Here is a 15,863-nt window from a genome sequence, read left to right on the forward strand (position 1 = left end):
CTGAATTCTGCATTGGAATATTATCTTCAATAAAATTAGTCTTTCCATTTCAATCCTAATAGCCAGCCTAGTCCTAGTTGCTTGCAGTGGAACAGCTATCTTTCCCGCTGCAAAAATTAATTCTTTATTTTTTTATAATTGTTCTTACACTTAAAGTTGCAAGTCCTAAATTATGGCACACATCCGTTTGTCGTTGACCGGAATCGATTTGCTTCAAAACGTCTAATTTACTTTTCAAATTCAGTCTTTTTCTGACATTTATAGTCTTCGTACTGCGCCCAGACGTTGTTGCTTTTTCATTCCTATCAGTCATTATTAGCTCTTCGAATATGTAACTGCGTTGGTTGAATTAATTACGATACAATGTTCAAGTAAACTTTCCGTTACGCACGATGTCTAATACTCTACTGAGTGATGACTAGACTTCGGATAAATGCATATAACGCAAATATTACAAGCAATATATTTGATCATTTTTTAATCGACTCATTTTAGCTATCGACTCCATCAAATGAAACGATTTCGTTAATATGTCAAAAATGTAATCTGTAAAAGAGCGTTATAGTGATCTGTGACAGCGTTATAGTCAGATACGGGTTATAATATAAGAACAGCGTTATAGCGAATCAGCGTAAAGCGAACCGCGTTATAACGGGGGCCTGCTGTATAAGTTTAGCATTAGCATTAGTAGAGGCATACGATGCAAGAAAGCAAGCTTATTCAGCATCAGCCCAAAAAAAAAAAAAAAAAAACCCTCTCCAATTTCACCCCTCCGTTCGTTCGAAATACCTGTCCAGTTGAGCTTTAAATTTGTTTAGGCTATCAACTTCAACAACAACTGATGGAAGTCGGTTCCACCAACCAACCACCCGCTGGCCAAAGGCAAATTTCCGCACATCTATCCGACATCCGTCCTTCCTCAATTTGAATTTATGCCCTCTGAGGTGATTATTCTGAGAAAGATGAAGAATCCCATTGGCATTGAGCATGCTCAAACCATTCAAGGCCTTATACACCTCTATCAGATCACCTCGCCGGTGCCTAGTCTCCAGACTCTGTAATTTGCAAAACTTAAGCCTTTCTTCGTAAGAGCAACCCTTTGTTCCATTTACTAATCTTGTTGCCCTTCTCTGTACCCGTTCCAGCAGCTCTACATCCTTCTTGAAATGAGGCCTCCAGACCTGTATACAGTACTCAAGATGTGGCCTAACCATTGCCTTATACAAGGGAATAATCACCTCCTTATCCCTGCTAGAAAAATTCCTGTATATCATTGACAAGACACCATGAGCTACTCTTGCAGCTCGTCTGCACTGCTCAGAGAACTTCATATCTCCCTGCACAATTACCCCCAGGTCCTTTTCATTCTCCACCACTGTCAGTGTGGTACCGCAGAGTTGATACGTTGCTCTGGGGTTACTGTTTCCCATATGCAGTACTTTACATTTGTCAATGTTAAACTTCATTTGCCACCTCTCAGCCCATCTGTTCAACCTTTCCAGATCCTGTTGCAGCAGCATAGCGTCAGTAGTGTCCTTGACGACCCTGCCAACCTTTGTATCATCTGCAAACTTGGACATTAAACTTGATATCCCATCATCAATATCATTCATAAACACCGAAAACAACAACGGACCCAACACTGAACCTTGAGGAACTCCACTAATAACATTAGTCCACGTTGAGCAGTGTCCATTGATTACCACTCTCTGTCTTCTGCCACTCAACCATCCCCTTATAAATAGCAGCAATTTGCCTCCAATGCCACACTGCTCCAATTTGTGCAGCAGTCTTCCATGTGCAACAGTATCAAAAGCCTTTCTAAGATCCAAATATATAATATCAAAGTTATTCCCTGCATCCAGTTCTTTTGTGACTACATCATAGTATCCAATCAAATTGGTCAGACAAGACCTGCCCTTAACAAAACCATGCTGTGTCTGAGCTATAACTGAATTCTTGTCCAGATGATCCTGCAGTGCTTCTTTAACCAGTGCCTCCATTAATTTTCCTGGAACCGAAGTTAAACTAACAGGTCTATAATTACTTGTGTCAGCCTTTGATCCTCCTTTGTGAACTGGGGTTACATTTGCACATCTCCAGTCCATGGGTACCTCCCCTGAGTCCAAAGAAGCTCTCATAATTATGGCCAGGGGTTTGCTTACTTCCTTTGCTGCCTCCTTTAATATAACTGGATAGATCCCATCCACCCCGGGTGCCTTTTTTATGTTTATCCTCAACAATTTCTCCTCCACTTTCCTCTCAGTTATTAGAAAATCATCTAGCTCACTGCCAATGTTTACTTCACCTACGACATTTCCCTTCCTGAATAACTCCTCATGTGTGAATGTAGATGCAAAATACTCGTTTAGATTGTTAGCCACCTGAGCTGGATCCTCAACTGTTGAACCATCAACATCCAGTGGACCAATCTGATTCATCCCTTTCCTTCTTGAGTTTAAATAGGTAAAGAACTCTTTTCTGTTTTTCTTTGCATCCTTTGCCAAGGATTTCTCATAATCTGCCTTTGCCTGCCTAATCTCCTTTGTGACTTGGTTACAGACCAACTTATATCTATCATAGGCTTCCATGTCACCCATTAATTTGTATGTATCCCATGCATTTTTCTTCTCTGCCATATGTCTCATTAGTTCATCTGACAACCATTTAGGCCTGAACCTTGAACAATATTTCTTGGTTGGTATGTAAAGCCTGGTAGCTTCCAAGATTAGTTCCTTGAATGCTTCCCATTTTGAATTTGCTGTTGGTAACATCATCAGTTGGACCCACTGTATAGAATTTAAATACTGTCTCAGACCCTCATAGTCGCCTTTACGAAAGCAAAAACCCTTCCCTTTACCTCTGATGGTAGTTACCTCCTTGAGTAAATCCCACTTCAGCACACTGTGATCACTGCCACCCAGTGGTTCCTTTATCTGCAGATTCCTAATGCATGAAGAATCACTACTGATAATCAGATCAAGAGTATTACTCCCTCTAGTTGCCTCCCGAACATGCTGGTGTAGAAAACAATCACCCTTTGGTTGAGTGACCAACCCACAAATTCCAGTCAATATCTGGGAAATTAAAATCCCACATTATAAGACTCTCTGATTTACTGGCCCATTCTATTTCCCTGTACAGTATCTTATTATACTCATCAGAGTCATTAGGCCTATAGCACACTCCTACTCTCAATTTTGATTTACCTATGCTTATGTCACACCAAACTGACTCGACACTGCCCTGTCCATCAATGTCGACTGGCTTCACTTCCTTGGATTTTATGTGTTTTTTAACTAATAGCATAACCCCTCCTGTCCTGTCTATCCTTTCTATACACATTGTACTCCCCAAATTCCAGTTCTGCATTCCTTATTTCTGTGTGACACCACGTCTCTGATATCCCAACAATATCTGCCTTTGATGTTTTGAGCAATACCTCAAATTCATCAAATTTATTTACTAAACTCCTAGCATTGGTGTACACGCAAGTATACATGCACCTGTTTCTATTCTTAGCTACCCTAACACAACCCATGTGTTTACCTGTACCGCAATGACTTCCAGCAGTCTCTGAAATATCCTGCATCTTGTTTTTCAGGCTTCTGCTCATTCCAATAGAAGCAGTGCAAGAATCTCTTTCACCTCTGCCAGTGGCCACTGTTAATCCATTAGTCTTTGTCTCCCCCCAAGCTAGCAGTTTTCCGACCCACCTAACATTGCCTCGATAGCATCAGCAAATATTCTTGCACCCTTTCTATTTAAGTGTATCCCATCCCTGTAGAAGCAATCTCTCCTGTTAACAAGTACATTCCAGGCTGAAAAAAATTCTACCCCTTGAGCCTTGCACAATCTTTCCAGGGCCGAATTGATCGACAAGGCTTTCATCATATACTCCCTCCTATCGTGTCTGGGCAGAATTGCAGACACTTTCAAATTCAACCCTACTTCACGGCTTTTTTTCAACAGTGATAAAATAATGTTGGTGACCAAACCATATGTGACAAAGGGAAGCTATTTGATTTAAAATCGACATCATAAAAAATAAAGGAAAGCATCGTATTGGACACGTGAGTAGTAAGTGTTAAATTTAAAATTTTTTTTTTCCGTGGTTAACCGCGGGAACTGAATCAGCGGATACGGGGGCAGAACTGTACATGGAAAATCTTGCATATACAAATTGTATATCTTCTGAAATTCTACATTGTATTCTTTTGGCTTCTTACTCAAGGGCATTGTTAATTAGCTTCACACTACACAATTACAGAAAAAAGTTTCTGCAGTAGTACTAGACACAATTTGCTTTATTGGCAAATATTTTACATAATATTTATAAATATTATATATCACAATATGTTTAGAGTAAGTGCTATCCAGCATTTTCTTGACCCAGAAACTTCAAAAGTATTGCCAAATTATAAAGAGTGATAAATACTATGTAAAATGTTTGCCATTAGCTATTGTGGAGAAACTTTTCAATCACCCTGTATATAAATACAGAAACAATGCTATTATCACGTGTTTCTATTTTGCAGTATAGACTACAAAGCACACCTAATGGCCAATTCATTAATGAAAATAAGCAGGAATTTCTGAAATTAAAAAACTACGAAGAGGAGTCAAATCGAGTAGAAAAGATGGATTCTCTGTTGTACATCTGGAGAGTTGGCAGCTATGCCACACTCTTGACTGAAGAGGAATTCTTCCAGTCTCTATAGATATTTGAACTCAAACATCTCTAAATGAGTGATAAGTGGAAAGCACAAGGATAATAAGCACTGCGTGAAAGAATACACAAGTTGCTTGATGGCAGCTTTGAAGTCAAACTTTATATGATAAGTATGCTATCAACAAACCACGGTGCATATTTGAACACAAACTCAATTAAGACTGAACTTCTTAACAAAAGTATAAGCCCGTAAGTAAAACCATAAAAGATAAGTCCTTTTCTTTAAATTTCAGGAATAAATTATAACAGATGACAGTGAGTGAACAACCACAAGGTTATTGTGAGCTGTTTTGCACAGGATACCATTTGAATATTTCAATATTCAGGTGTCACCATTTTCAGGTTATGCAGTTTATCCCCACCCATACACTTTCAATAGATGACAGACTGTGGGTGGAGTTAAGCTTCCATCAAATTCAGGCTCCTAGAGAACAAATGTGATATGCAATCTGAGGCCTTGTGAGAAGAAATAAAATCGTGCTATAGTTGCACAACAGGTATTAGTATTAGTAGAGGCATATGAAGCAAGAAGCAAGCTTACATAGCATCAGCCAAAAAAAAAAAAACTTCCCATTTCACCTATCCATTTACTCCAAAAGCGTCGAGTTAAGCCTCAAATTCACTTAAGCTGTCAACTTCCACAATGACAGGTGGAAGTGTGTTCCGACAATCAACCACCCACTGATTAAAGGCAAATTTCCGCACATCTTTTCTACGTCTTTCCTTAATTTGAATTTATGCCCCTTCAGGTTTGTAATCTGAGAAAGAGTAACAATCCCATCAGCATTGATGGGATTGTTGCTCTTTGCTCAAACCATTCAGGGTCTTACACACCTTAATCTCGTTGCCCTTCTCTGTACTAGTTCCAGCAACTCTATATATCGTTCCTAAAATGAGGCCTCCAGACCTGTATGCATTACTCAAGGTGTGGCCTGACCATTGCCTTATTCAAGGGGATAATCATCTACTTATCCCTGCTAGCAAAATTCCTATATATCACTGACAAGACCACATGAGCTACTCTTGCAGCCTGTTGCACTGCTCAGAAAACTTCATATCTGACTGCACAATTAGCCCCAGATCTTTTTCATTCTCCATTACCTTGAATGTAGTACTGCACAGTTGGTATGTTACTATGGGGTTATTGCTATCCATATGCAGCCCTTTGCATTTGTCAATGTTAAACTTCAGTTACCACCTCTCATCCCACCTGCTCGAATTTTCTAGATCCTGTTGCAGCAGCATGCCATCCTTATTGTCATTAACAACCTTACCAACCATTGTATCGTCAGCAAACTTGGACATTAACCCTGATATACCTTCATAAATATCATTGATAAATACAGAAAAGAACAAGAGGCCCAACACGGAGCACCGGGTAATACCACTAATAACATTAGTTCACAAAGAGCAGTGTCCATTGATTACCACCCTGTCTTCTCCCACTCAACAATCCCTTTATTCATAGGAACAACTTGCCCTTAATGTCACACTGCTCCAACTGGTACAGTAGTCTTACACTGAAACAGTATCAAAAGCTTTCCTAAAATCCAACTATATGATATCAAAATTATTTTTTGCATCCAGTGCCTTTGTGACCACATTGTAGCATCTAATCAAATTGGTCAGGCAAGACTTCTCTGTCTCCTGATAATTAATATTCATCCCATGCATTTTCTTCAACTCATTACTTCCCAGACATAACCAAACACCCAGTACTATCTAATGAATATAATTTCATTCAGCAAGCTTTGAAACTTTTCTAGGTCTTTTCACTATGAAATGGCATTTCTTCTGCAAAAATCATATATATAAACCCATTGTAGGTGTCCCACCAAACTATGGTGAAGGAAATGAAAAACTCTTCCTCATTCTCTAACTATATATTTACACATATATTTTTTAAAATTAAATTATATTAAGTAATTAAATAATGGTGATGAAGATGTATAACATCTAAGACCTCTGAATTCCTTCCAAGATTTCTTTCTGTAATAAGCCCTTGTTCTTAAGCTTGATTTAATCATCTCACACATGATTTCTGGTATAGATATCATTTCTATAATTATCTTTTACTTAAAGTGGATTCAATAGTCTCACCAAGCCTTTTTACTCTGGCTTCATCAGCATCATTGTTAAATATGTAATAGGTTGAAGAAAAAAGAATACTTAATACATATAAATAATATAAAAATTGTAGTGTAACGTGAATTTTTTTAATAGTGCAATATCAGTAATTATAGTGATGGTTTCTAGTTACATTAAATTAATTGTAATTAATGAATATAGCAGAGCTTCTTTACAGGTAAATTACTTCAAATTTATCCATAATCAGCAGTAATTTCAGTTAAGTTACCAATCTGCGGTTTTCTATTCTTTATTTCCTTCGTTGTATTACTGTTTTAAATCTTCTGATGTCAATGTTTGCTCAGATCATGTCAGTAAAATTATTCTTGTAGGGATGAAATTCTTTATTCTACACTCCATCTTAAAATATCATCCTTCATCTAAACCTTGGTTTTCCAATAAATGTGCTAAGGCTGTTCAAGATAAGAAAGTTTCATATTGTAATTAACTTGCATCCAAATCTCCAGGTTCATTTTCTGTCCATACCAAAGTTTGCAACAATTGTAAAGCAGTTATCAATCAGTTCAAAATAGATTTTGAACAGGCTAAGAGTAGAAAACTTGCTTCTTCTTCTTCATAATGTGATGAATCTGAATACGATGAAAACAGTACGAGCCCCATGGACCCATCTGGCAGAACAGGCACAGCATGGAGTCTAACGACAATGGTGTAATGGTGTGGGGAGTGTTTTTGTGATGCACACTGGATCCCTTTGCATCAGTGAAGCAACACTTGAATGCCAAAGGTTATTTGGAATTATTTCTGACAATTCCAAATAATCTTTGGCATTTTCGGCTGCAGCGTATCCATCTGTGAATGGATAATGTGAACCATGTCACAAGGGCAAAATTGAACACAACTGGTTACAGGAACAGGAGTGAATTCAGCCTACAGCAGTAGTCTTCCCAACTGCTAAATCTGAAATAACACACATGTATAAATCATAAATCCAGTTTAATGTAAAAATACAAATATATGCTAACAGGCAGTAGCTTTCGAGACTGGCATGTCTCTTCATCAACTGAAATTCAAATACAAAAATACAACGGATAAGTGCAATGAGCTGAGTGAGGCACGTTAATCATGTGCCATTGTTGTTGCACGGACGTGTGCTGCTTTTACTCCACTGATCATCTAGCATTAAAACGGTTCTCTAGGATGGGGTGTAGACGTATGCCTTTGTGGCGGTTTATTGCCTTTGGATTGTTTAATATGTTAAGTGACTCTAGCCATAGGTGGTGGCGAAAGTGTCGTAAGTGGTCTACTACTTCAAAGTCACGTTTGAGATCAAGATCGTGGTTGGTGGCCCAAAAATGTTCCGCGACTGCGGACTGGTCAGTTTTGGCAAGCCGGATTGCTCTGACATGTTCCGTAAGGCGATCTTGGAGACGCCTTGATGTTTCTCCTATGTAGCAACTGTCACTGTCTCTGGTGTAAAAGCAGTGCACGTCTGTACAACAACAATGGCACATGATTAACATGCCTCACTCAGCTCATTGCACTTATCCGTTGTATTTTTGTATTTGAATTTCAGTTGATGAAGAGACACGCCAGTCTCGAAAGGTACTGCCTGTTAGTATATATTTGTATTTTTACATTAAACTGGATTTATAATTTATACGTGTATGTTATTTCAACCATAGACCCCAGTACACCAGGCCCATTTGTTACTATGCTAAATCTGAATCCAACTATTCTTGTAGGTTGAACTGCAACGACCTTTTCAGAATCTGCAGTGATGCAATTTACAACTACAGGACGCAGTTGGGTAAACATGGATCAGGACCCACATGACACTTTTTGCACCTTGTCAAGACTATGATGAATCTAAGCTATTCTGAGAGCTAAAGAAGTCCTGCTTACTATCAGGAGTAATATAGCTGTAAGTAATAAATAAAGTGGCTGCTCAATGTATATATATTTCAGTTTAATATAGCAAATTTTAATAATTTTAATTTTTAATGGGAACAAACATTACTTCTACTGGGAGAAGGCTCCAACTGTTTTGTGATCGAATTTGTTTTTCCACTAAATCACTATCACACAGGCTGTCTGCAGTCTCACTTAACAGGTGCAGATGCTTTGCCATGTCACCACTAGAAAAAAATTTTTTTTTTAAAAATAAGTTTAAAGGCATTCTTCTATTATGGATGAAAGAAAGAACAGTTAATAAGTAATTGCTCTTTTATTTATCTGATTAAATTTTCTAAAAATGTTCATATTCTATCTACTGACCATGAAACAGGAAAACTGTATTCAAACCTGCAATCTAGAAATAACAAAGGATGCAGAAGAACCATACTTTTTTTTTTTATTATTATTTATTATTTTTTTTTTTTGGGAGGTGGGTATTTCCAGAATTCAACACCCAAGGATTGATGGCAGCACAATAACATAAGCAAGCACAGATATTTTGTATACTGTTTGGGATTTATAGTAATAAAATTCAAATTCCTTCTGCATTTTAAAAATATCACTTATGACAAACATTACTAGACAAAAGAATAAGCTTTCCTTAGCATGACACATCACAAGGAAAAGTTTGCTGTCACTCGAGGAAGGTGGACACAAAGTCCTATGATGTCAAGAACACAGGAAATTAAGAATGAAGACAGGTGAGCTGCAGCTAAACAAAAATTATGTATTAATTTTTTTCTGGAAAAAAGATCACCGCAAGGAAGGAAGGATTAGTTTGTAAGAAAGGTTAAGTGGCATGGAAGCAATATCTAGGAGAGAGTAATGTAGGCAAAATTCAAAATAGAATGCTAAGAGATATGATCTGTTTGTGCATGTACAACTCACCTGAATGCTCAAAATGATGAAATAGGATGTTTTAATATCTCAGAAAGGGAAGTAGAAACTAAAGCCAAAAAAAGTACTGGTTGGAGATTTAAATAACAGCAGAGGAAATGAAAATTATATCTACAGAGATATTTTTGGAAAATCTGGAGAGATGTAAAACCAACAACAATGGTTAAATATAATAGTTTTGTGCAAAATTCTAATATTAATTTCAAACACTATTTCAGCACAGAGATAGCCACAAGTTTATGTGGCACCTCCACCACAAAATTAAAACAAAACAAAATTAAAAATTTCTGAAATGGGAATGGCTTAATATCATCATTTCCTATTTCTTGTATTGCCCAGGAACAGGGGATGACAAGTTTCACTACAGTGTGCAATGTATTTAGGAAGGATAGGGAAGATAGAAGGGGTGGTGGGAACATGCTTGTTATCAAAATCAGCACGAGCATCACAAAATACTGTCCCAGATTCAAAAGTCACACATGTTAGTACAGAATCTGTGTGGTATGAGTTAGCTGGAAGTAAAGGTATAATGAGAGTAGAAGTAATCTACAGATCAGAAGACTGTGAAATTATGATGAGAGCCTCTATATGAAAATGGAATGTTCAAGCAAGTGTGAAGGTCTAGTAGTAGTAGTAGTAGTGGCACTTGATGCAAGAAAGCAAGTGTAGGAGCTTATGCAGCATCAGCCAAAAAAAAAAAAAAAAAAAAAAAATCACACCATACCCTCCAATTGCCTGTCCAGTTCCTCCTTAAATTTATTTAACCTATCAACTTCCACAACGACAGATGGAAGTTTGTTCCAGCAATTAACCACCCGCTGGCTAAAGGCAAATTTCCGCACATCTATTCTACATCTATCCTTTCTTAATTTGAACTTATGTCCCCGTAGGTTCGTATTCTGAACAAGTGGGAGGATCCCATCAGAATTCAGCATGCTCAACCCATTCAAGGCCTTATAGACCTCAATCAGATCACCGCGCAGGTGCCTAGTCTCCAGCCACTGCAATTTGCAGAACTTAAGCCTCTCTTGGTAAGAGGATCCCTTCATTACCCTCACCAATCGTGTTGCTCTTCTCTGTACACGCTCAAACAAATCTACATCCTTCCTAAAATGAGGCCTCCAGACCTGTACGCAGTACTCAAGGCGTGGCCTGACCATTGCCTTATACAGAGGGACAATCACCTCCTTTTCCCTGCTAGCAAAATTCCTATATATCATTGACAAAACCCCGTGACCTGCCCTAGCAGCCTGTCTACATTGCTCAGAAAACTTCATATCTGACTGCACAATTACTCCCAGGTCTTTTTCATTTTCTACCACCTTAAGTGTAGTACCACACAGTTGGTACGTTTCTCTGGGGTTACTTCTACCCATATGCAGTACTTTGCATTTGTCAAGGTTAAACTTCAGTTGCCACTTCTTAGCCCATCTGCCCAAATTATCTAGATCCTGTTGCAGTAGCACACTGCCATTACTGTCATTAACAACCCTGCCAACCTTCGTGTCATCTGCAAACTTCGACATTAAGCCTGATATACCTTCATCAATATCATTGATAAATATACAAAACAACAGTGGACCCAACACCGAACCCTGTGGGACTCCACTAATAACATTAGTCCACGAAGAGCAGCACCCATTGATTACCACCCTCTGTCTTCTCCCACTTAACCATCCTTTTATCCATTGTAGCAACTTACCCTTAATACCATTCTGCTCCAATTTGTACAGTAGTCTTCCATGCGCAACAGTGTCAAAAGCTTTCCTGAAATCCAAGTATATGATATCAAAATTATTTTTTGCATCCAGTTCCTTTGTGACCACATCATAATAACCAATCAAATTTGTCAGACAAGACTTTCCCTTAACAAACCCATGCTGTGTCTGAATTATTGCTGCAGTCTTGTCTAGATGATCCTGCAATGCATCTTTAACCAGTGACTCCATTATTTTACCCGGAACAGAAGTTAAACTAACTGGTCTGTAATTATTCGTGTCACCCTTCGAACCTCCTTTGTGAATTGGGGATACATTTGCACATCTCCAGTCCGTGGGAACCTCCCCTGAATCCAAGGATGCTCTCATAATTATGGCTAAGGGTTTGCTTAGTTGCTTTGCCGCCTCCTTTAATATAACTGGATAGATCCCATCCAACCCAGGTGCCTTTCTTATGTTTAACTTCAACAATTTCTCCTCCACTTTGCTCTCAGTTATTACAAAATCATTAAGCACACTGCTACAATTTGATAACCTTCTTCCATTTTCAAACTGTAATGATTCCTCACGTGTGAATGTAAATGCAAAATACTCATTCAGTTTGTTTGCTATCTGAGCAGAATCATCAACAGTCGAACCATCGATGTCAAGTGGACCAATCATATTCAGCCCCTTCCTTTTAGAGTTTATATAAGTAAAGAAATCCTTGCTGTTTTTCTTAGCATCTTTTGCCAAAGATTTCTCGTAATCCGCCTTTGCCTGCCGAACCTCCTTTGTGACCTGATTACAGACTAGCTTATATCTGCTACAGGCTTCTGCGTCGCCTTATAATTTATATGCATCCCATGCATTTTTCTTCTCTGTCATGAGTCTCATTAGTTCATTTGATAACCATTTAGGCCTAAACCTTGAACAATATTTCTTCATCGGTATGAAAAGTCTAGTAGCTTCCACGATTAATTCCTTGAATGCTTCCCACTTAGAATTTACTGTTGGTAACATCGTCAGTCGATCCCACTGTACAGAATTTAAAAACTGTCTGAGACCACTGTACTCCCCTTTACGGAAACAAAAACCCTTTCCTTTACCCCTGACGGTAGTTACCTGTTTGAGTAAATCCCACTTCAGCACACTGTGATCACTGCCACCTAGTGGTTCCTTTATCTGCAAATTCTTAATACACGAATGATCACTGCTGATAACCAGATCAAGAGTATTACTTTCTCTGGTTGCCTCTCGAACATGCTGCTGCAGAAAACAATCATCCAATAAATCCACAAAAGTCTGACTAGTGTGTGAGTGACCAACCCACAAGTTCCAGTCAATATCTGGGAAGTTAAAATCCCCCATTATAAGACATTCTGATTTACTGGCCCACTCTATTTCTCTGTACAATTGTTCATTGTACTCATTCGAGTCATTAGGCCTATAACACACTCCTACTCTTATTTTTGCTTTTGCAGTGCTTATGTCACACCAAACTGACTCAACAGTGCACTGTCCATCTATATCAACTGGATGCACTTCTTTTGATTTTATGTTTTTCTTAATTAACAGCATAACACCTCCTCCCTTTCTGTCCTGTCTATCCTTTCTGTACACATTGTACTCCCCAAATTCCAGTTCTGCATTCCTTATATCTTTGTGACACCACATCTCTGCTATCCCAACAATTATGGATGATTTCAATTTTTCCCTAATTGATTGGAGCAAGTGGGAAGGAAACACCATGGGAAACAAATTTTAAAATCAACTAAGATGACTTATTTGTATCAGCATGTCAGGTGAAAAATATTCTAGACCTGGTCATCTCTCATGAACCAGATGACATCACAGGGCTGATAGTACAGGAACCATAAGCCAGGAGTGCTTGTGGAGTTCTAAGCTGGATGACGAGGAGTGAAGTAGCAGTTTTTAAAGAGAAAGAAATGGGTTTCAATTTCAGGAAAGGAGATTATGACAACTTAAGATGTTACACAGCCTTTATCAAGTGGGAACATAACTCATATACGGAGGGTTGATTCAGCCTTTTGATAACGATTTTGCAGTCCTTTAAAACTACAAAATTCCATGCTGCCACCACTGGTTGTGTTCTGTTTGTTTTCCCTGCTCACGGACTATCGCACAGCATCGAAATTACCATTGAAGTAAAGTGCGCTGCAAAACTGCCAAGTCGATCTTGTCCCATTCCTGCTGGCAGACTTTCCACAAACCTTCAACAGCTCTGGGGCGGTGGTTTCTGAGAGCTCTTTTCAAAAGTCTGAATGCACAAAAATCCATGGGTCAGGTGATTTAACAGGTATATCTTCAAACAGGATCGAATGAATACCTGTCGCTGCTTCCATTCTCTGCAAAAAAGTGCGGGTGGAACGTGACGTGTGGCTGGATGCCTTATCCTGGTGCACCCAGACGTTTCAGTATCAGAACCATACAATGTGGGTACTTCACATTCACACAATGGCTGTAGAACTTCAGTCTGGTAATACACTGAGTTGACTTTCACATCTTTACGACTCAACTCAACTCAAATTTGCCGTTATAACAAAATCTGGCTACAACCATAAAACCTCTGCCAAAACTTTCCTTGCACTGACACATCCATGGAAAGGCCTTGTCAACTGGAGAGGTATACCCACGCCTCGTCCAATGTTGCTACAAATTTCCATCTTTTAGCTGCCAGATATGTTTCGTAGAGTTTTCAAGCATTGACCCGCTGCTCTGCAATGTGCCTTGATCCTTGGAAGCACGGGCCTTGTGCTTCTTCTCCAGTTGCAAATTTTCGTTGATTATGCAACAAACGGTTGACTGGGAGGTTCCCACACGTGACTTTATAGCTCTTTGGGTTTCTGGATTTTCACCGACGAGTGACTGAACTTTTTGTACTACCTCCCTCGTTCGACTTGGAGCAGGTTGCAGTTTCTTTGGTGTTTTCTGCTCACTTGCAACAGCTTCGTGGAATTTTTCTTCGACATTCAAAACCTTATTGATACCAAACTTTGACACACTAAAATTTTTCGATCGGAGCTATCAATAATTTTCTTATAACTGTACCCTTCTTCGGAAAGCGCGGTTATGTAACCTTCCAACCATGGGTCCAATTTACAAAGCATGCCGACATTAACACAACTTCTACAACTGATGCACCTGTTCATAAGGTTTGGGACTGTGGCTGTGCAAAAAAAAAAGAAAAGTACACTGCTGCTGTACGTCACAAGCAGGATTAATGTCAAATTCGTTATCAAAAGGCTGAATCAACCCTCCGTAGTGTGAATACATTAGAATTATGGCATAATTTTAAAGCCATAGTCACAGAAGCCTTAATGACATTTATACCATTAAGAAAATATAGCACAAGGAGAATCCTGAGCTGGATGAGTAATGAATTAGCCAGTTTAATAGAGCAAAAAAATATAAGATGGCTTGGAAAAGTTACAGAGCAATAAAAAGTTATGAAGCCTATAATAGCTACAAATTGACCTATAACAATACCATATAAAAGATTAGGCTGGCAAAAGCAGATTACAAAGAAATCACTGGCTAAAAGAGCAAAGAATGGGAACAAAGAGTTTTTTCTCTTTGTTCCCATTCGTTGCTTTTTTAAAATGAACAATAAGAGAAAATCAGATAAGACACTTGCATAATGGATGTGGGAAAGTTACAGATAAAAAACCCAGAAAGTTATCCTGCTGATGTTGCAGATGAATAGAACAGGTACTTGGCAATGATATTTACAGAAGAAAGACCCTTCATGGTGAGGAGAAACTGTTGTTTAAGCTGGAATGCATGAAATTTTAAATTATTTATTAAGGCAAGAAAGGCTCCTGGTAAGTAACCAGGAGCCTTACTTGCCTTTGAGCACCTGGCAATATTACATATAGCCAATATTTTTGAGGGAGGCAGCAAGAGAGTTGTTGTTGGTTTGATTTGTTGGTGCAAGGGCTACCAAGGCCATAATGCACCTATAACAATATTCATTGGAACAGGTTTGGTATATTAAATAGGCAGGTTCAGATCAGATGATATTTGTTTATCATTTTCAGGAAGGCAAAAAGGTCATTTACATCTGGTCGTTCTCCAAGCATTTGCTGTAATGCAAGTTGATTAGAGTAACAGAGATGTGAAGAGAAAGCTAATTTTCGTTCTTTTAGGTATAACAGGAATTCTCATATAAGGTCTTTCAGTTGAATTGAGTTCAACAGTTACTGCATAGTGGAGGATCATCCCATGTGATTCTGTAACTATGAGTTAGGTGGGCATGCCCAATCCATAATCTAGAAAGCACAACTTCTTCCTTCCTATTCCCTCTTAGGCTTGATTCCCACTGCTTGTGATCATTTTTAATCTGGAACAGTTTATTGGTTTTGTTCTCCTGCCAAACAGATAGCCATTTTTCCCTTCCAGTACATTGTATGACATGTTTGTAGTCAGTGTAAGGTATCTGGATGTCTGATGTTATGAGACTCACATTCTTGTAG

General features: G+C 38.6%; 1 protein-coding gene across 4 annotated transcripts in view; it reads right to left on the bottom strand.

Annotated features, from left to right (window-relative positions):
* Gnf1 (germ line transcription factor 1) overlaps nucleotides 1-15,863 on the bottom strand; it is a 397,251-nt gene that overhangs the window by 70,057 nt on the left and 311,331 nt on the right. For all 4 annotated transcript variants that reach the window (XM_090376044.1, XM_090376043.1, XM_090376042.1 and 1 more), the window contains one exon: nucleotides 8,838-8,955. In XM_090376044.1, coding sequence (XP_090232170.1) covers nucleotides 8,838-8,955 — 118 coding nt within the window. The remainder of the gene's footprint in view (nucleotides 1-8,837; nucleotides 8,956-15,863) is intronic.

Source organism: Mastigoproctus giganteus, chromosome 6 (assembly GCF_048544385.1).
Source record: "Mastigoproctus giganteus isolate SK-2022 chromosome 6, ASM4854438v1, whole genome shotgun sequence".
NCBI classification, from domain to species: domain Eukaryota; kingdom Metazoa; phylum Arthropoda; class Arachnida; order Uropygi; family Thelyphonidae; genus Mastigoproctus; species Mastigoproctus giganteus.